Here is a 19,756-nt window from a genome sequence, read left to right as displayed (position 1 = left end):
AAGAATGGCCTTCCTAGAATCAATGGATCTTGAGCCTCCTCACCCATCTCAAGCACCACAAAATCTGTAGGTATCTCATACCTTCCAATCTTCACAGGGAGGTCCTCTAAGATGCCCACAGGGTACTTCACTGAACGATCAGCTAACACCAGAGAGAGTCTACACTTCTTGTACTGAGTGAATCCAAGCTTCTTTGCAACAGACAAAGGCATCAAGCTGACACTAGCTCCCAAATCGCAGAGACTTTTCTCAAATACCATAGGTCCAAGAGCACAAGGTAGTGTGAAGCTTCCTGGATCCTCTAATTTCTCTGGAACATCAAGCCTCTGGATGATGGCATTGCACTCATGGGTAAGAATCATCATGCCTTCCATCTCCTTCTTCTTTGCAGCTACAACATCTTTTAGGAAATTGTTGTATTGAGGAATCAACATGAAAGCATCGATGATGGGCATTGCAACCTGAGCTTCACTCATTTGCTTCTCAAACAGAGCTTTGTACTTCTCTAGCAGCTGCTTCTTGAATCTACCAGGGAATGGAAGTTTGGGTTCATAGGGAGGGGGAACAAAAGAACTTTCACTTGCTGGAGTAACAACTTCACCATCCTTTACTGTCTTCTTCTCCTCTCCAACCTTTCCTTTACCTTTGGCTTCCACTATCTTCTCCAAGATCTCGTCATTGATCTTCTCATCCACAATCACCACTTCATCATCTATGTTGATGGCAACCCCCTCACCTAGTTTCTCAGCATCCTTGGTGAGGGTTTTAGGAGGTAACTGCTTACCACTCCTAAGGGTGATAGCTTTGGCCTCCTTGGGATTTTGGTCAGACTTTCCAGGTAGAGATCCTTGCTGGCGATTTTGGTGAGTGTTCATGGAAGCAAACTGATTCTCTAAATTCCTGACTGTAGAAGCAAGGTGTGAGAATTTGTTGTTGAGCTCATTGTAGCTCCCATCAATCTTGGTATGAAGGTTCTTCAACTCATAACCAACATGCTTCTCACTTCTAGTCTGAGACTCCAAGATTTGTTTCAGTAAGGTATCAGTGCTGCTCTCTTGAGGAGCAGAGGAACCAGACGAGGGATTTTGCTGAGGCTGATAGCTGCCTTGCTGGTTGTTTCTTGGCGGATAGCCACTCTGTTGGTTGTTGGGATAGGATTTCTGTTGGTAGTTGTTGTACTGAAATTGGGCTCCTTTTTGTACCAGCTACCATTGTTGTTGATGAAACACAACTCCTCTTGACCTTCCAAACCCTCAACCTCATTGACAGCAAGTGGATCTTCCTGCTTGGAGTTACCAACAAACTTCAGCTGCTCTTGGGTTGCTTTTTCAGCAATGAGTAGGTCGATCTTGTCTTCCAAAGCTTTGATCTCTTTCCTCGTCTGCTTATCATCTGTTCTACTGCCTCTGTCGTGGTCTCCACTGTAGACTGCATCACTCTTTACCATGTTGTCAACCAGCTCTTCTGCATCCTCCTCAGTTCTCCCCAAGAAAAAACCATTGCTAGCTGTATCCAGTCTGGCTCTGTACTTAGGAAGAGCACCACGGTAGAATGTGCTCAGCAAGCTCTCCTTAGAGAAGCCATGGTGTGGGCATTGAGCTTGGTAGCCCTTGAATCTCTCCCAGGCTTCACTGAAACCTTCCAAGTTCTTCTGTTGAAAGCTGGAAATCTCGTTTCTCAGCTTAGCAGTTCTTGAAGTAGAGAAGAACTTCTCCAAGAATGCTTTCTTGCAGTCATCCCAAGTGGTGATGGAGTCGCTGGGTAGAGACTTCTCCCACTGACGTGCCTTATCCCCCAAAGAGAAAGGGAATAGCTTGAGCTTTAAGGCATCTTCGGACACACCATTGGTTTTTGACAACCCACAGTAGCTGTCGAACCTGTCCAAGTGATCAAATGGATCCTCTAGAGCCAAGCCATGATACTTGTTGTTCTCGATCACGTTGAGGAGTCCTGATTTGATCTCAAAGTTGTTGGCTGCCACAGCGGGTGCTCGGATTCCCAATCTATGACCATGAATGTTGGGGCGGTCGTAAGTGCCAATGGTCGAGCTGCTCGCTGTTGGTTTGGAGCATTGTTATTAGCGCCATTTACGCCTGCATCATCTGATGTATGTCCCCCATATCAGTGTGCAATCTCTGCAATTGAGCCTGTTGCTCTTCTTCTCTTCTCTTTCTAGCACACTCTCTCTCTAAAGCTCTGATGTCTGCAGCTCTTGGAACTAGGTTTGATGGACCCCTGCTCCTCAAGTTCATACACCTGTAGATTAAAGGGAGGTGAAGAAGAATCAGTAACAAAAGAAAATAAAAATGACTTAGTCTCAAGCAAGTGACTAAATCTCAATGTTGAAATCTACTCAGAATTTGGCAACGGCGCCAATTTGATGTTAGGAGTTTTCAAGGCTCCTAAGACAAATGTTGTAGTATAAATGATTGTCGAACCAGTTCTGAGGGATATCAAAGCACTGAGAATGCAAGTACTCACTTAATCTAAGTGCAACCAATGATTTAGATGGGTTTTAAACTACTACTAAACTAGAAAGCAATAACAGAATGATACTTTCTTGACTAAGGGAAAAGAGAACTCATGGGCATAGGGATTAGACCTTGGGTGATCAAGTATCGAACTAAGATGGCAAATGATCAATCAAACTATCAACCTTAAGCCTAGACACAATTCTAAGCAAGCTCTATGTCTAGATGAATGCTCATTTGCTAACATATCTCAAACATCAAATGTCTTTGGTTGAATAATATGAAAGCAATCATTACTAACAAGTCTATTAGCTATCTTAGCACCTTTAACAACAAATGTCTTTGGCAAAGTATACTAAAAGCCTAGGAGAGTTGTCTCGGGCATTTCATCGAACACCTTTCGGGTGAGAAATGCCTAAGGATCAACAACTGAGTGGCCAACTCAAAAGATGCATTATGATTACTCTACTAGCAAGGAAATATGAATGATCTACACTAAAACATCCTAGCTCTAACCTAATCACCCTTAATCTCCTTAACCCATGAATTCAAAAGGTGATTACTCACTAATCTCCATGATTCCTCTTAAACCCATATTGGATTTCAGATTAATCATGTAGAGAAATAGATAAGAAATCAACAATAACACAAGAACATAACAATCAAAATCCAAGAGATGAACTTCTCCAGAGAGTTTTTATGTATTTCTCCAAGATAAAAGATAAAAGATAATTTGCCACTGGTGGCTACAAAAGATGTTTAAAACATAGGTTTTTGAAATGTAAAACGTGCATAATAAAATGACCAAAAGGCCCTTAGGTAAAATAGAAATCGACCCAACAATAGACGCAGAGCGACCTCGGCATGTCGCTCCGACAAGTCGCTCCGGCCTTTGGGAGCGACCTCAGTGGGTCGCTCTGAGAGGTCGCTCCGGGCTTCGCTTCGTGTCGTCTCGCCATAGAGACGCGAGCGACCTCGGGGTGTCGCTTTGGGAGGTCGCTCCGAGAGGGGTGTGAGATGCGAGCGACCTCGGTGCGTCGCTCTGGGCAAGTCGCTCTGGGCTTCCTACGGGATGAATATGGCGAGCGACTTCACGGGGTCGCTCTAGCTAGGTCGCTCTGAGAAGTGGGACACAGCGACTTCGTGGTGTCGCTCCGGGAGGTCGCTCCCATGCTCGGTTCGTCCAATGGTCACCTTTTTACCTCTTTCGAGCTCCAAATAACCTCATGTGGTACTCCAGTACCTAATAGAGACTCATGTATGCAAAATGCAACCTAAACATGTCTAAATCCTAATCTATATGATGAAAATGTTTATGAATGAATGGGTAAAACAATGCAAATATGCAAGATATCACCAGACGACTTTGTCAGAAGACTCCAAGAAGTCCAGACGACTTCCAGATGACTTCCAGACGACTAACAGGTAAGTCGTCCCAGAAGTCTTCCAGATCTGAAAAACCTGCATATCAAATCCAGATCTGAAAAACCTGCATATCCAAAAACGTTCAAATGACTTAAAAATAGAGAACATGAGTGGAAGATTAGATAAATCTACATTTATAGAACACACAAAAATACATATCTAAAATTAATAGATCTACCTTTAAATTAGTGGAAGATGAGTACCATTTGATTAAAAACCTGCAAAAGAGATAGATTAGTAAGAAATACATGATACAAAACTGAAAAATTCATATAAAGTTTGATGTTTTCAAGTCAAAGAGATTAGAGAGAGGTTGGAGAGTTTTAGAATGATGAACATTACATTTTTGTTGCAGCCATTGGAGAGGAGGAGAGAGAATGTGTAAATTTTTCTTTATATAAGGAGACAAAAAATCCAATTAGGTTAAATATTTTTGACTCAGACGACTTACTGGACGACTTACATTTCAGTCGTCTGGTGAAGAAATTAAAACAGACGACTTACATGTAAGTCGTCCAGAAGAGTTTAATATTTTTAGCGGGAAATTAAATATTTTTAGCGGAAAACTAAAATAGAAGACTTTCCAGACGACTTACAAGTAAGTCGTCTGGTTTAAATTATTTAAGCGGGAAAATAATTTTTTAAAAAAATTTTAGGCGGGAATATTTGGACGACTTACATGTAAGTCGTCTGTTTTAATTTCTTCACCAGACGACTGAAATGTAAGTCGTCTAGACCCTAAACATAACCCTAAACTAGCTTTTATATGTCCAGTAAATGATCCGGTTAGGTTAAAACGTACATTGGTAAAATTAAAGGTTCGGTACGATGTGGACGACTGAAATATACGTCGTCCGAGTAAATTATTCAACAGACGACTGAAATATAAGTCGTCCACACCCTAAACATAACCCATAAACTTAATTATCTAATTAAACACTTCATAAAATCAAATCAAACTTGAAAAGTGTTTACTATACACAGAAATAAACACATATAGGTGAAAACTAATTTTTGAAAAAAACATTTTAATTTTCCAAAATCTAACCCTAACAATACATACAATACTACAACATATGTTTGCCAAACTCCTAAACCAAAGAATATCATGATTCACTACTTCCACTCATCTATCTTCAAAACAAATCAATTTTATCATATCTTAATTTATATTACTTAAAACTGTTTATAATTACTTGATTTTTATTTTTCACGCATCAAAATATTTTTTTACAAGATTTATAAATTATTTTTAAAATAAACTGGTACCAGACGACTTACACTTCAGTCGTCCAGACGACTTTCAACATCTCAGACGACTCAGACGATTTACTGGGGCTATATTCGTAAAAATGGCTTCTGTTTTTTTGTTTGGTCACAAGGGGCCGAACTGTAATTTCACTAGGCTTTTAGGTTAGTTTTGCATTTGATTCAAGTTTGGATATAGGTTTGGGGTTAAAATCAAGTTGTGGGTTAGTTTTGGCAAAAACCCCAATATTAAAACATAAAATCATCAAACATATTACTTGAATGTTTAACCCATGTAATTAATCTTTACTCAAATAAACGGAAAGTTTGTTCATATGACCCAATAACTAGATTGAATCAAATTCAATCAAATGTATTGAATATTAAGGTTCTTGTTACCTTTTGGAAGTTTCATCAATTTTTCCACTGCAATATCTACTGCCAACTTTTTGTTTGCTGGAAGCGAAAACGTCTCTATCATCAAACTTTGCATCATCTTCCCTTGTATCACAAAACTTGCAGCTAAAGCAAATTGATCCTCATCCAAACCATTGAAGTTATGCAAACACACACTTCTCACACGGAAATCAACACTGAGAAAGCAATTCTGCCACTTATTTTGTATTCCGTCAATAGAAGATTCACCTTCTTTCTTGTGAATATCGTTATCCTACATATACAAGAACACACGAGAACACACGCACATGTAAACATGCATCAGGTTTTATAAGAAAATCTGATAAACGAGAGAAAACTGATCAACTTTAATTTATCTAATAAGAACTGATGCATAAGATGAATGTACCTTAAAGAAGATATTGAGTACTTGCAAGTCTCTAGCCCATGCATCTAAAACTTGCTTTAGCATGTAAACTTCTTTTGGATTCATCATATCCACATTCACCGCCAAAATTGCAAACACAACCATGGAGTAATTTTCTATGTTCATCACGAATTCATGCCCAATCTTTTCATTCCCCTTCAATTCAAATTAGCAAATTAAGCATGTTAAACAATATTCTAATTAATCCATCATTATATATATATATATATATATTTATATATTTATATATATATATATATTTATTTATATTTATATATATATGTGTATATATGTGTGTGTAAATGCAATTGTGTGTGCTTTTACCTGAGTGTCGCATGAGATATTGTAGATTATGTGAGGCAAACTTTGAAGTATCTTCCACAATCTTCGACCAAACTGAAGTAATCTTGGGGCGTCAAGAACGATATTATTCCCGCTCTCAAGTTCAATACCGTGAACAGAGAATATGTCCAGAAGAGCTGCAGACACTTCAATGTTATCAATTTCAGGGCAAGTTAGATGCACAAACTTTAAGTTGTCGTTATGAATCTTCAGACAGCCACTTCGGCTGCTCTGGAAGATTTCTAGTACCAGCATCTTGAGGGAGGGGCACGATGCAATGACCGTGTTGAGCACATCAACTGCAACTTTGATTTTATAAAGTTTAAGAATAATGAGGTTATTGCAATTGTTAAAGGCATGTGCAGACTCAAATGTGTATCGAGACAAAAGGAGTGATGTGAGCATTGGATGTGAAAATATGTTTGGGGGTAAGTGGAGCACACGAGCTCTCTCACGATGATTAACACGAAATCCCTTAAGTTCGAGATATTTAGTGTGTTTCACGTGGATCAATGATCGGATCCAAGTTTCCAGCGTACCATCTTCAGTTTGGGGTGTCATATGCAGGATTTTGCAGCGCTCCAGATTGCCATTGTGATTATTTATAATCTTGAGAAAAGAGAAAGAACATTAGTGATTAAAAAATAGCTACACACATAGACAATATAATTTGTATATAAATCCAATTCTTTAATATCAGATAACCTTGGGACTTTAAAGAAATCAATCGAGACAATTTCTAAAGGTTTATATATTTGATTAATCTAGCTGATAAATATTTTTTTGTATATCTAGAGTTGATCAATTGTTAAACCAGTGGATCGAAAGATACAACATATCATACAACCATATATGTTGACATAATTTTTTTATCGTTTCTCATTATACTCATACTCAAATATATTACTGATGATCTATTTTTCAAAATATCAATAATTTGTTTTGTAAGATATCATTATGTATTATTCTCCCATTAAATATTATGTTATTATTTTTTATCGTGCAAATGAATGAGTAGAAGTATAGAAAAATGAAAGAACCTTGGTTATCAATTGGGCAATGAAATGAGATTGTTCGGCTAGAGGCAACTCCACCTTGAGAGCATTTTTCATATCGAAGAAGAGATAAGGCATTTGCTTCCAAACACCTTCCCACCGTTTGGACAACAAACTTGTCTGAACCGCTTTCTCTGTTGACAAGCTCTTTAGTATTTTGAGCAACATATCGTCCGGAAGTTTGCTGATCCGGTCGACGTTTTCGATCTGCATCTGGTTGTCTTCTTTCTCTAACGATGGTGATTTCTTCATGGATGGTATTGTTGATGAAGTGAAGGGGTTTTGCGGAAGAGACATGAGGGGAAGAGATGTTTTCAATTTGATAACTATGGAGAAGAAAAGATGCGAGGTTCTCAACAGATGAGGGAAAGGCTATGAAAATGAAGAGGTGCAAAAGATAGAGACAACAATCTGGGCAGTGGTGTTTTTATACCAAAATTTCAAACCATAGTTCAATTTTATGAATACTATTTTATTTTTAGTTATGGTTTTATTTGACATTTACTACAAATGGAAACAATTTAACATTTAAAGCATTTTCTGATACATGTACGTACAAGATATCATTTGCGCTCTGGTCAAACAAAAAAATATGGAAAGTAAACGAAGTTCTTGATTTAAAATATATTTCTTTGTTGTGCAAAATATATGATTTTGACTGTTGAAATTGAGTAGTAGTCAAAGCAGGACATATAATACTAGCTTTTTTGTATCAAATAAACAAATTTTAAATAAAAAATGGACAGTCTTTTAGAATTCAATAACTTTTAACAATTTTTTGAACAATAAATTCATGGAAACCTTTTCAAATAAAACTTGTTTATTCTTGTAAAGTTTTAAACATTAGAACTAATTATTTAAATAATTGAAATGATTGAATAGATAAAATTAATAGATGAAGAATTAACACTAAAATAAAGAGAATAATCATTTATGATGATTAAATATATTTTGCCAAAAAAATGAGATTGCGTTTCCCTTTTATATATATTTTGATTTTGGAAAGCCTCTACAACAGGGCTTTATATGAGCCTCATAATTTACTCATTAGAAATCGGCCCATTGTTAGCTTCATTTCGATAATCTACGAATCTAATTATAAGAACACTTCCAATGGTGAGTATCAGGAGAAATTCAAAAATATTTAAGAAAAAGAACAAAATAAAGAAATTAAGAGAGAGAAGACCAAAAGTCTTTAGGGCATGATTAACCTCGGTCTCTTAGCCGGGGTTCTTAACTCATGATTTGACATTTTTTTTTACACTTTTCGGCTAAGACACATGCTCTTAAATCTCTTATTTAAGAGACAGTTCTTAGTTTTTCTTAATTAAAATCTAAGAAAAGCTAAGAACCGTCTCTTAACCGAAACTAAGAACTCCAGTTAAGAGACCTTTTTTAGCCATTGTTAGCATGTAAGAAGCTCGTTGACCTCTCTGTTTCACGAGGCTCCTTGGACGTTATCAGTGTGATGTTGATTCCGTTACGCCGCTTCATCTGACCAGTGGAAATATGTAGAGATTAAAGAACACCTTAAGATGTTTTAAACTTCATTTGTCATATTAGTTATTAGGGCACTCTGTGTATAGTAACATACCGTATGTGCATGAGTCTTTATTGTTACGTAACACAGGATATCTGTAATTTCCATATATACCCTACATATATAGCTGATAAATACATAATTCAGCTATTAACTTAATCTTAAAAAATCTGAACGTCTGATTCCCTCGGCTCTGGTAGCTGAGGCTTTGGCGGTCAAAGCTGCAATTATGGCATCTACCTCTTCCCATGTCAGTAGCTTAAATGTCTTCTCTGACTCTAAGGCGCTCATCTCGTTGCTGAAGTCTCAAACACAGGATGTCGCCTTGAAAGGTGTTCTTCATGATATCAGTATCATGGCTCACTCCTTTGAATCTATCTCTTTTTATTTCATCCCGCGTTTAGCAAATGTTGTAGCTGCGAAATCAGCATTGTACTCTCTTCAATCTTCTGTAGCTGCAACGGTTTAACTCTTATGAGTCTTTTAATCTAAGTTATGTTTCGATGAAAAAAAATAAATCTGAACGTCTGGAAGTTTAGTATACGGTCTTAAGTACATGTTGCAATGTCATTCTCTTAAGTTATTTTTCAAGTAGATTCTCTTTTACATGAATATCTTCTAGGTTGGAAAATATGGTACGACCCCCCGAAATCCATACAATATCTTATCTTTGGACATTTCAAGTAATGCTTCGCACAAAAATATATACGGAAATAGCTGCTAACTCCTAAGAGGATATTGAACAAGTGGTGGGCCGTTGATATAGCATTTCACGTTATTGAACAAGATTTGCCAGGCATACAACAAACAAAATAAATTGTTGCGGTGGGTTTTTTTTTTGGGTACGCAAATCCAAAGACCGGGAAGACTATATCTATAATCAATCATATACGGTATTTCTCAAAAAGAGATATATATGTATATATGATGTATTTTATATTGATTTTTTTTTTCAAATATCCCTTTTTTCAAATGTTCTTAACAGCCATCTCTTCAGTTAAAAGTTAAAAATACCAGTCTTTATCCTTTTCAACCTTCCTATCCAACTTGGTCTCTTCGTCATTTCTTTGGATAGTTTTTTTTTTTTTTTGAACAAACAAGCATTTCATTTCAAACTAGAGTTTAGACTCCAAAAGTGGAGCTGCTTACAGACCCAGCAAGAGCAGTTTTTGCAAGCAAATCTGCTTCCGAATTGAAATTACGAGAGATGAAACTAAAAGATATTACATCAAAGAGAGGGACAAAGTGATAAATATCAAACATGATACCGAACAGTTCAGGTTGATGCTCTCCCCTCTTCAACAGGTTGATTAAGGTTAGAGAATCCGAGAGAACTGCCAAGGATCGGACGTTTGAATAAACAGCGCTGGAAACCGCGCGATGAACAGCAATGGCTTCTGCCAGTAGTGCTGACGAAACATGACTATGGGCTTCCGAGAAAGCAGGGGGGTGGATCGAAACTTCACCCGAGTAACTTCCTCCAATACCACACCTACCAGTCCTAGCGTCCCAAGCCGCATCGACCTTAACCGAGAGAGTGCCCGGCTGAATCGGTGGAGGAGGGCAAGGCGACCGTAGTTGATGTGGTTGTAGCGAAATGTCTCGAGGTATTTGCACCTCATTATCAGATTGCGCGCTAGCCCATTCCTTAGCATCCTTTATGCTCTTCAGTACAATCTCATTGGCCGTAAAAGCTCTGTTTTCATACAGCAATTTGTTCCTTCCTTTCCATAAGTTCCATAGAACCCATGGCCATAGCGGGGTAGTCACTCCCGCTGGTGGTAAGGGAACAAAGTTGCTTCCTTGTTTTATCAGTTCAGCCATTGAGGGGAGGGAACTTGAAGGTCTTTGTGCGATCGGAGCTAAAGCCCACACTTCCTCCGCTAGCGTACACTTGAGAAGGACATGTAGGTCATCCTCCTGCCCATTACATTTTTTACAGCTGAAGCGCGCAACTCCTCTTCTCTCAAGGTTGGCACTGACAGGTAGGGCTTGCTTTAGAATCCTCCACAAGAAATCCTTAAGTTTAGGTGCCGTTTTCACATTCCAAACGTGTTTAAGCCAGTTAACCGGTGCTCTATCAGCATTCCTCATACACTCATCAGCCATGCCAATCCCATAACCCGTTTTTGTAGAGTAGCGACCTGATTTTTCATGAAGCCAGATCACCGAGTCTGGGGCTGATGTAGTACTGGTTTTTATCGACAAAATCGCATCCTCATACTGAGGTAACACCCTGCGAATCCTATCTACATCCCACCTATTCGTAAGAGGGCATAACAGCGTACTGACCTTAATAGCTTGGTGATCCTCAGGTGCTGGGCCTATCGGCTTGGTCGGGGTGGTGAAAGACAACCAGGGATCAGACCATAAGCGAATAGACTCGCCATTTCCCACTGCCCAACTTAACCCTTTTCTCAAGAGTTCCCTCCCTGCTAAGATGCTTCTCCACCCATGGGAGGCTGAGGACGGGACCGGACAGTCCAGGAAGGTGGAGTCTTTTGCGTATTTTCCCAGTAAAACTTGGGCAAGAAGGGAGCGAGGATCTTGTAATAATCTCCATCCAATTTTTGCGAGTAAGGCCTCATTGAAAGTTTCAACATCTCGAAATCCAAGTCCCCCTGCATATTTTGGCAATGTCATTGTCTCCCAAGCGACCCAACACAGCTTCTTTTTGTCCGGATTCGCATCCCACCAAAACCTTGTAAGTAGGGACTGGATCTGTTTGCACAGCGAGGCAGGAAGCTTGAAGCATGACATGGCGTAGCAAGGCATAGCAGATAGCACGGACTTAAGCATGATCTGCTTTCCTGCCGCTGAGAGATATCTCGACGTCCAGCTGTGAGCTTTTTGCCTTATCCTGTCCAAAATGGACGCGAATATATCTCTTTTTCGACGACCAAACTGCTCAGGTAATCCCAGATACTTCCCTATACCCCCTTCTATAGAGATAGCCATTGTTTCCTTTACCCGAGTTCTGATCGCTGCTGGTGTTTTGGCCGAGAACGTGATAGCTGATTTGTGTGGGTTAATCTTCTGTCCCGACACAGCTTCATATGTGTGTAGAATCTTCATTAGCGCTGAGACACATGAGCTTTTTGAATGGCAAAAGAACATGGTATCATCGGCAAAGAGTAGGTGATTGATCGATGGGCTGTTGCGGCACACGCGCACTCCTGGCAGTGATCCGTCGGCCTGCCCCTTTTCGCACAAAGCTGATAGTACTTCCGTACAAAGGATAAATATGTAGGGCGATAGGGGATCACCTTGGCGGAGTCCTCGAGTCGGCTTCACTGATCCTTGCGGTGATCTATTAATCAAAAAGGAATATGACACTGATTCGATGCAGCTCATGATCCAGGAGATCCATAACGGATCAAAACCAAGTTGAGACAGAACTTCTTTAACGAACCCCCATTCGATTCTATCATACGCCTTACTCATGTCCGTCTTTACGGCCATTGAGCAGTACTTTGTTGCCTCCGAGGTCTTCAAGAAGTGGAGGGTTTCATGCGTAATGAGGACATTATCCGTGATGGCCCTGCCTGCAACGAAAGCTGATTGCGTGTTGGAGATGAGGAGCGGCAGCAGTGGTTTGAGCCGTCTGGTTAGGATCTTCGCAATGATCTTATAGTGTGTGTTGCACAAGGCAATCGGACGATAGTCAGCCACTGTTTTCGGTCCCGAAATCTTCGGTAAAAGCCTGATATGAGTCTCATTCTGTTGAGGGTGGAGACGGTTCAAGGTAAAGAACTCCCGAACATCCGTAATTACATCAGTCCCAACTAGATGCCAGTAGGCCTGATAGAAAGTGGCTGAGAATCCATCCGGTCCCGGGGCCTTGCCTCCATTGATCGATTTCACCGCGTCCCAAATCTCCGAATCACTCGGTATAGAGATCAACATCTCATTCATTTCTGGCGTGACTTTCTTTACCAGAAGACCCTGTATCTGGGCAAAGGAGTCATTATCATTCGTCGTAAAAATCTGAGTGAAATACTCAGCTATTACTCGGGCAATTTGTTGTTCCTCATACACTGCCCCCCCTTGCAAGTCTTCAATAACCGGGATTGCATTGATCGTTCTTCTAGTTCTGGTTGCAGCGTGGAAAAACCCCGTGTTGCGATCACCCTTTTTAAGCCATTGTATTCTACTCCTTTGTTGCCAGAATTGTTCCTCGGCTAGGTAGGCTTGGCGGAGCTCAGCATTGAGGTTTTCAATCAGCAAGGTATCGGGAACTGGGTTAGATAAAGCTCTCTCAAGCTCATCCTGATTTCGCTTGATGACCAAGTTACTTTGCTTCTGCTTTTCCTTAGCCCAAAGAATGATGCCTCTTCTACACTTGTTGAGTTTCATAATGACTGAATCCAGCGGAGAGGAGTTCCAAGCCTTGTCTACGACGTCTGTCACTTCTTCTTGTTCCGTTAGAGCTCTGTTGAACCGGAACATACCCTTCCTATTCGGTTTATCAGCATTGAAGTATGTCATTAAGGGCCTGTGATCTGAGCCCTCGAATCTCAAATATCGGCTTCTACCCATAGGGAAAGCTTCAGCCCAAGCACAGTTGGTCATAGATTGGTCCAATCGAGATCGGATAAAGTGTGTGTGACGACTTCCTCTCCACGATAATTGTTCCCCTGAGTGTTTAAGGTCCCAGAGTCCGTTATAGGCAACGAATGATCGAAAAGCCGCAAAGGAACCCTCAGGTCTAACCGGGCCTCCCATCTTTTCAGCATTACTGAGAATGTCGTTGAAGTCCCCCGTCAACAGCCATGGTTCGTCTCGCCCCTGCCCCACGGTGCTTAAATTTTGCCAGTAAGAGGCTCTGTTTTCCGTTGCCGGCTCTCCGTATACAAAGGAGACATATGAAACAGATCCTTGATAAACAATTCTCGTATCAATAAGATTGGGAGAGGATTCGAGAATTGTTATATCGGTATCATCATTCCAAAGGAGAGATAGGCCGCCACTTAATCCTATCGGTGGTACAGAGAAATAATGTGAAAAACGCAGAGCTTGCAACTTCTTATTGATAAACACATCGTCATTTTTTGTTTCCATAAGAAACATTACATTAGGAGCCATATGCTTATGGATCTCCTTGATTCGCCGGATTGTCTGGACACTCCCAAGTCCTTGACAATTCCAGCTAAGAATGGCTAAGGAAGAGGATTTTGATGGGGTCGAAAATCCACCCCACCTCTAGTACTTCCCGGTATGAACACCGTAATCGGTTGGCCACTCTTTTTCCGTTGCTTGCTCGATCCCACCTTATTGCAAGGTAACTCATTATCCTTATCAACATTCAACTTTCTCCTTGTTGTGGTGGAAGGATGATCAGCCGTTGATTTCTTTTGAGTAATCCCCAGTCGAGGGCTCCTCAGTACGCGTTTTCTGGTGGAGCTAATAACTCTGCGTTTGCTTGCTACCTTGCTCTGTGTAGCTACCGGTATAACACCTCTTCTACTTCTAGTTTCCGCACCCGAAGTCCCTAAACGGAGGGGTGCCGGGACTCTTTCGGCTCCTGTGATTGGCTCACCTGCCTGTTCCTCCTCCATAAAGACTTCTTCCTCACCCCTGCATTCTCCTATCTGGAGTCTTCCAGATTCAAAGCTAGGGGCTCTTCGTCCAGAAATCTCTTTTGCCGGTTCTGATGCCGAGAGGCGTTCTAGAGCTGACCTGCGATCCTTCGAACCTGAGTTCGAGTTTGCCTTGGTTTTGGATGAGTCTCCTAACCGGTCTTTAATAGTTCTAGTAGGGGTGATTTCGACTTCCGCAATTGGTGGGACTGTTTTAGTAGTATGAGGTGGTAAGGTTGTCCTAAGATCAGCTCCCTCTGCTTGCGGGGTCGAGGACGCAGAACTAGGTCGATTCCTTTCTACCACCCTGTACTGGGGAGTTGATGCCTTACTTCTACCATATTCAGAGATTGGTCGTGCTGTTCGTGATAGAATAGATTGATCCCTCCCATGATCATCGCGTCGAAAGTGGCTACTTCTTTCATCACCTCTGACTCTTCCCGCTTGAGCATAGCTATCTTCAGGGTATCTAGAGAAAGAACGAGCTTCATCGGGTCTTCTGTACCTTCGTCTGTCATCGTGACGTTTCTTTTCTGCTTCAATCCGTTGGAGCGCAATTCGCTGCGTAATTCCAAGAGCTCTCTCCTTCGGTGGCAGAGCATTATAGGGTCTATAAGGGCAAGTACCCTCTTCATGGAGCAGAGAGAAACAAGAAAAGCAATGTTTCTCAATCTTGATGTATTCCAGCTCCACTTCAGTAATCTCCGAAGTTGGTAATTCAATTTCCAGTTTCATAATCAAAGGCTCGAGGCCATTCACCTCTACCCAGATCTTTGCTTCTTTGACGTCCTTTATGGTATAATCACCTAGTTCCTTTCCAATGGGATGAATGGTAACTTCAGACCAAAAGTGCAAGGGGATTCCATGGATCCTAACATTGAAGGAAATTTTTGATGGAAAGTTATCAGCCACCGTCGGCTCCCACCGTTGGAGCAGTAGCATCCATCGCTTGTAGTGGTAGGGACCTTTCTCAAGGACTTGTAGTAAATCATATTCCGATTCAAATTTGAATTGAAACTTGTCAAGGCCCAGAGCTCTCCCGACAATTCTACCTTCCATGTTCCATACTTGAGCCATAAAATCGATTACAGCTCTGATAGGCTTTTGCATCTGGGGGTTTGTCAGCCTTCCAATGATCGTCAGTCGGTTGGCCTCAATGAGGTCTTCGTTGTCATTTAGCGGTATGCGCACCGGAGGACGTTTAGCTGGGAGCTCAGGGGGAGCCTGCCCTTTTCCTTTCTCAGCTCGACTGTATCTTCGATCCATACTCAGAGGGGTATGGTTTGTTGCTTGAAAACAGGGGTTTCTTTCCAGTGTTTCCAAAATAGGGTTTGTACGAGGTTATGGCAACCCACCAACCGTATTGTAGCTTATTTGAGTATCTCACCGCTTAGAATCGTTGGTAATCAATGCTCGGATAGTAAAAGTTGTTGAGCGTTATGAGTAGTGGGGTAAGAGAGAGGTTATTACAACCAAAGTAACGATGTTCTTCTAGCAGAATAACTCCATAGGACCGAGATCTACTTTCAGAAGTAGACAAAGAACGTCTTGCAAGGCGAGTGAGAGATCGACGACGGCACAGGGGCGTTGCACCTGGCTGACCCTCCGACGGCGTCGGAGGCAGAACCCGGTGGAGTTCCGGTCAGAAACCCTGTTTGCGTAGAGAAGCTGGCTTTGGACCGATGGGTATTACTACAATCAGAAACTTTTTGAAAAAGTACAGGGAATTACAAAGGATAAAAGGCTGAGATAGGGGAAAACACGTGGGGTTCTTTGGATAGTTTTAGAGTAAGTTTTCGTGCTTGATGATCCCAACGACAAATAATTTAGTAATACTTTCACTATGCGTGGAGCCTGATCAAGCACATCAATTCCCAATATCTGTGTTCAGACAACTGGAGATCATCAACCAATGGTTTCATGCCACAATGGACCACCGTCTTAAAATCCACTCCCTTTCGGCAACCTCATATACCCTTTTTGACTCCCGATATTAGTCCTGATATCCTCTACTTTGCATACATATCAAGTTACTGTGCACTTGGCTGGCTATATTTAGATACATGAATCCCTTGCTAATGATTTGTACGTCGGCTACCGTATATTCCATGTCTGATCATGTAGGAGTCAAATAATAGCACGAACCAACAATGTGAAAGAGATATCAAGCGTTCCAAATCTATCGGCACGTTTTAACTGCTCATTTGTCTTCACCACGATTTGTCTGAGTGATTGGATCAACGTGATCCTGTCATATTTCTAATAACTCTACATAGTATTTTAAAATGTTCAAGTTATAAAAACCAAAACGATTGCGTGGGAGTAAAAAATCAAGAGACAAATATCAAACGCAACTTGATTCTTGTTAGATAAGGACTAAGCTAGGAGTATTTTGGCAAGTGCATTGATTCTTACAAATATCCCGATAACTTCTCCAAGTGTCCTTCGTGCCATGCAACCTTAATTTCCTCTAAATTTTAAATTATCCTTTCTGTTTTTTTGTTCTGTTTTCAAAACAACTAATGAACTACTCATTCGATCATAGTAGCATTTCGCATAGATCAAGTTATAGATTTTATTCTATATATATAATATAACATAATCGTTAAAGTCCATAACCTGACCATCGAACATCGTAGAATTTGTGAAAAAAATGTTAGTGATAGACACGAGAGCTTGGGTTTTACATGACATAAACACGTGGAAGATTAGTAAAAAAGATGAGACTTTGCAAATCGAAAGGACGATTGTCAATGTTAGCAACAAAAAACAATTGCAACTTTATTTCACGTTCACATTTTCTGTCTTAAATTTCGAAAACACACATATAAATAGCTTCGTGTTTTGTAAGGACGACATATGAAAGTTGGCAAACATGGAGAAACAGAGCATCACACACAAGTCACACTTCTTCTTCCTCTTCTTCAATGTCATCTTCTTGGATCCGTGGTACGTGCATCAGAAGAGGTAGTTTCGGTACAGTTAGCACGGCGATTAATAAAACAGACGGTGAAGTTTTCGCCGTGAAGTCCGTGGATCTCGCCACGTGTCTTCCCGCTCAGTTAGACTCTCTAGAGAACGAAATCTCCGTTCGTTCACTCAAGCCTCACCCTCACATAGTGCGGTTCCTCGGCGACGGAGTCTCGAAAGAAGGGATGACGTCGTTTCGCAACCTCCACTTAGAGTATCTCCCAGAAGGTGACGCGGCTAAAAACGGAATCGACGAGACTCTCCTACGGCGTTACGCGGCGTGTCTCATCTCCGCTCTCCGCCACGTCCACTCGCGAGGACTCGTTCACTGCGACGTCAAGGCAAGTAACGTACTCATTGTAGGACCGCGAAAATCCTGATTGAAAATTACTAAACAAAAAAGCATATAACCGATAATATAAAGACTTACAACGTTTAGACGAATTCACGGAGTCGAGATTTGATCTTTTTCCTTAACTCAAAAATCGTCCGTAATGTGTAACGGTTTTATGCGATTTTTGAATCTTAGAATACAACCGTGATGAGACCGTTTTGCAACACCCGAAACAGAATCTACGGACTAACTACTACGATATATTCTCGAGACACTTACTTTAAAAAATAAAATCTAAAGAGTATTTTTTCTAGTGACAGAAAGTGGTAGTTAGAGAGATGATTGTGTGAGTTGTGAGATGTGTTGAGATTATGGAAAGAGCATGGGTATTTATAAAAGAATTTAGCTTGGTCACCAAGCAAGTTAAACTTGGTAACCAAGTTGGCTTGACTTGGCCACCAAGATAGCTTGACTTGGTCACCACGAGAGCTTGTTTGCTAACTTGGTTGCCAAGTTTTTCTCTTAAGGCTTAAGTCTTTTACATCATGGGTCCAAAACCCAACAAATGAATCAATTTGCTCAGCTCATTTAGCTTGCAAAGTGAGTCCAAAATCTCCATAACTCTTCACATAAAATCATAATTTTGATCATCCATTGGGCTTATAAATTTTTTCTATTCACAGATCAAATTATTACTCAGCCCATGTTAAGCTTATAATAATTGGTCCAACACTCATCTCCGCGTTATGTGCTGGACTGGTTTAACTCGGATGAAGAAGATGAGGAGGTAGAGAGAAGCGAGTGGAGTGCGGCGATGACAAGGATCTGTAAAATAGCAACGACTAGAGGGGCAAATTGGGAAACGGATGGTTGGGTGGATGTTAGAAGTCACCACCCTTCGGAAGAGGAAAGGGCAAAGATACAATACTCGGAACACAATGCTTCATTGAATCCGTACGATGACGTGGATGATGATTCGGCGAGGAGTGACGTTGCTGTGTATCCCAATAGACCGCCAGGAAACGAGGACTCAGGCGGCGGAGGTGCCATATGAAGTAGTGATGATTTTACGTTTATTAATGGAATGGATGGTTTACTAGATTTTTAAAGCGCGGAATTTGTCGCTTTTATAAGCATTTTATTTCATAATCAATAAATTTTATGTTATACCATTATTTAAGAATATTACAATTACTTTTCTTTTGTATGCAAAGAAATATATGATTTGTTTTGTGTATTTGTGTAAAATTTATCTTATCAAATCAGCGTTTTACATAAAAGAAATGATTTTTCCATAATATTAACGATTTTGTTTGTGTAATACAGTAGAGGCTCTATAAATTAATAAAATCGTTAAATTAATAAATTTCTTTGGTCTCGAGTTGAACCGTTTCAAAATATGATACAAATCAATAATATAATAAAATGATAAATTATTTAAAAATCTAATATAAATTTATGGTCCTACTAAAATCATAAATTAATAAAACATATATATATATATATATATATATTATAAGTATAAAAGAAACATATTCTTTATTTTATATTCACAATAAAATTCATCTTTTTCTGAACACTTCAAAACTTTTGATAATCTTTAGTAAAATTATATCTTAAAACATTATAATTATATAAAATATATTTGATATACACCAAATAGTAAAATAAAATAAAAGGAAATTCAATTTTCTAAAATTTAATAAATGTTTATATAGTAAATATTTTAAAATGAAAATTTTTGGTAAATAAATAACTCTGTAAATTAATAAGTCTCAACATTATTAATTTATAGAGTTTTTACTGTATATTCTTAGTTTTGTAACAACTTATATTTTTAGTTTAAATCTCATTTTGAATTGATTATATTTTTCACAATTTATATTGATACTTTAAATTTCATAACATATTATAAATACTTTAGTTATCCTATGTTATTATGAATATTATAAATTCCCAAATTTAGTAC

General features: G+C 39.8%; 2 protein-coding genes and 1 non-coding gene across 3 annotated transcripts; 2 read left to right on the top strand and 1 right to left on the bottom strand.

Annotated features, from left to right (window-relative positions):
* The first annotated feature begins 1,577 nt into the window (after positions 1 to 1,577).
* On the top strand, positions 1,578 to 1,684 carry LOC117129385. The gene has a single exon (XR_004453034.1). It is a non-coding gene; the product is annotated as a small nucleolar RNA R71 (small nucleolar RNA).
* Positions 1,685 to 5,201: 3,517 nt separating this feature from the next.
* On the bottom strand, positions 5,202 to 8,998 carry LOC103843976 (putative F-box protein At1g67390). The gene is made up of 4 exons (XM_033282033.1): positions 7,350 to 8,998; positions 6,292 to 6,918; positions 5,950 to 6,123; positions 5,202 to 5,814 (listed from the first exon to the last, which is right to left on the bottom strand). The coding sequence occupies exons 1-4, from the start codon at positions 7,659 to 7,661 to the stop codon at positions 5,512 to 5,514; spliced, it is 1,416 nt and encodes a 471-aa protein (XP_033137924.1). The 5' UTR covers positions 7,662 to 8,998; the 3' UTR covers positions 5,202 to 5,511.
* An 8,316-nt stretch (positions 8,999 to 17,314) lies between these two features.
* On the top strand, positions 17,315 to 19,311 carry LOC103844410 (protein kinase byr2; the record flags this gene model as incomplete). The annotated part of the gene is made up of 1 exon (XM_009121197.3): positions 17,315 to 19,311. A coding segment is annotated over one exon (519 nt), but the record flags the coding sequence as incomplete, so codon positions are not given.
* Between the last annotated feature and the right edge of the window lie 445 nt (positions 19,312 to 19,756).

Source organism: Brassica rapa, chromosome A10, assembly GCF_000309985.2.
Source record: "Brassica rapa cultivar Chiifu-401-42 chromosome A10, CAAS_Brap_v3.01, whole genome shotgun sequence".
Taxonomy (NCBI): Eukaryota; Viridiplantae; Streptophyta; class Magnoliopsida; order Brassicales; family Brassicaceae; genus Brassica; species Brassica rapa.
The sequence above is the reverse complement of the archived record's forward strand: the minus strand, read 5'-3'. Positions and strand labels throughout refer to the sequence as shown.

What these genes read in the sequence shown, in the direction of transcription:
- LOC103843976 (XM_033282033.1), bottom strand. Translation starts at nt 7,661, where the DNA reads ATGTCTCTTCCGCAAAACCCCTTCACTTCATCAACAATACCATCCATG. An exon ending in ATATCTCATGCGACACTCAG is followed by an intron (nt 6,124 to 6,291) that starts GTAAAAGCACAC and finishes TTTGAATTGAAG; the next exon opens with GGGAATGAAAAGATTGGGCA. An exon ending in TACTCAATATCTTCTTTAAG is followed by an intron (nt 5,815 to 5,949) that starts GTACATTCATCT and finishes TTGTATATGTAG; the next exon opens with GATAACGATATTCACAAGAA.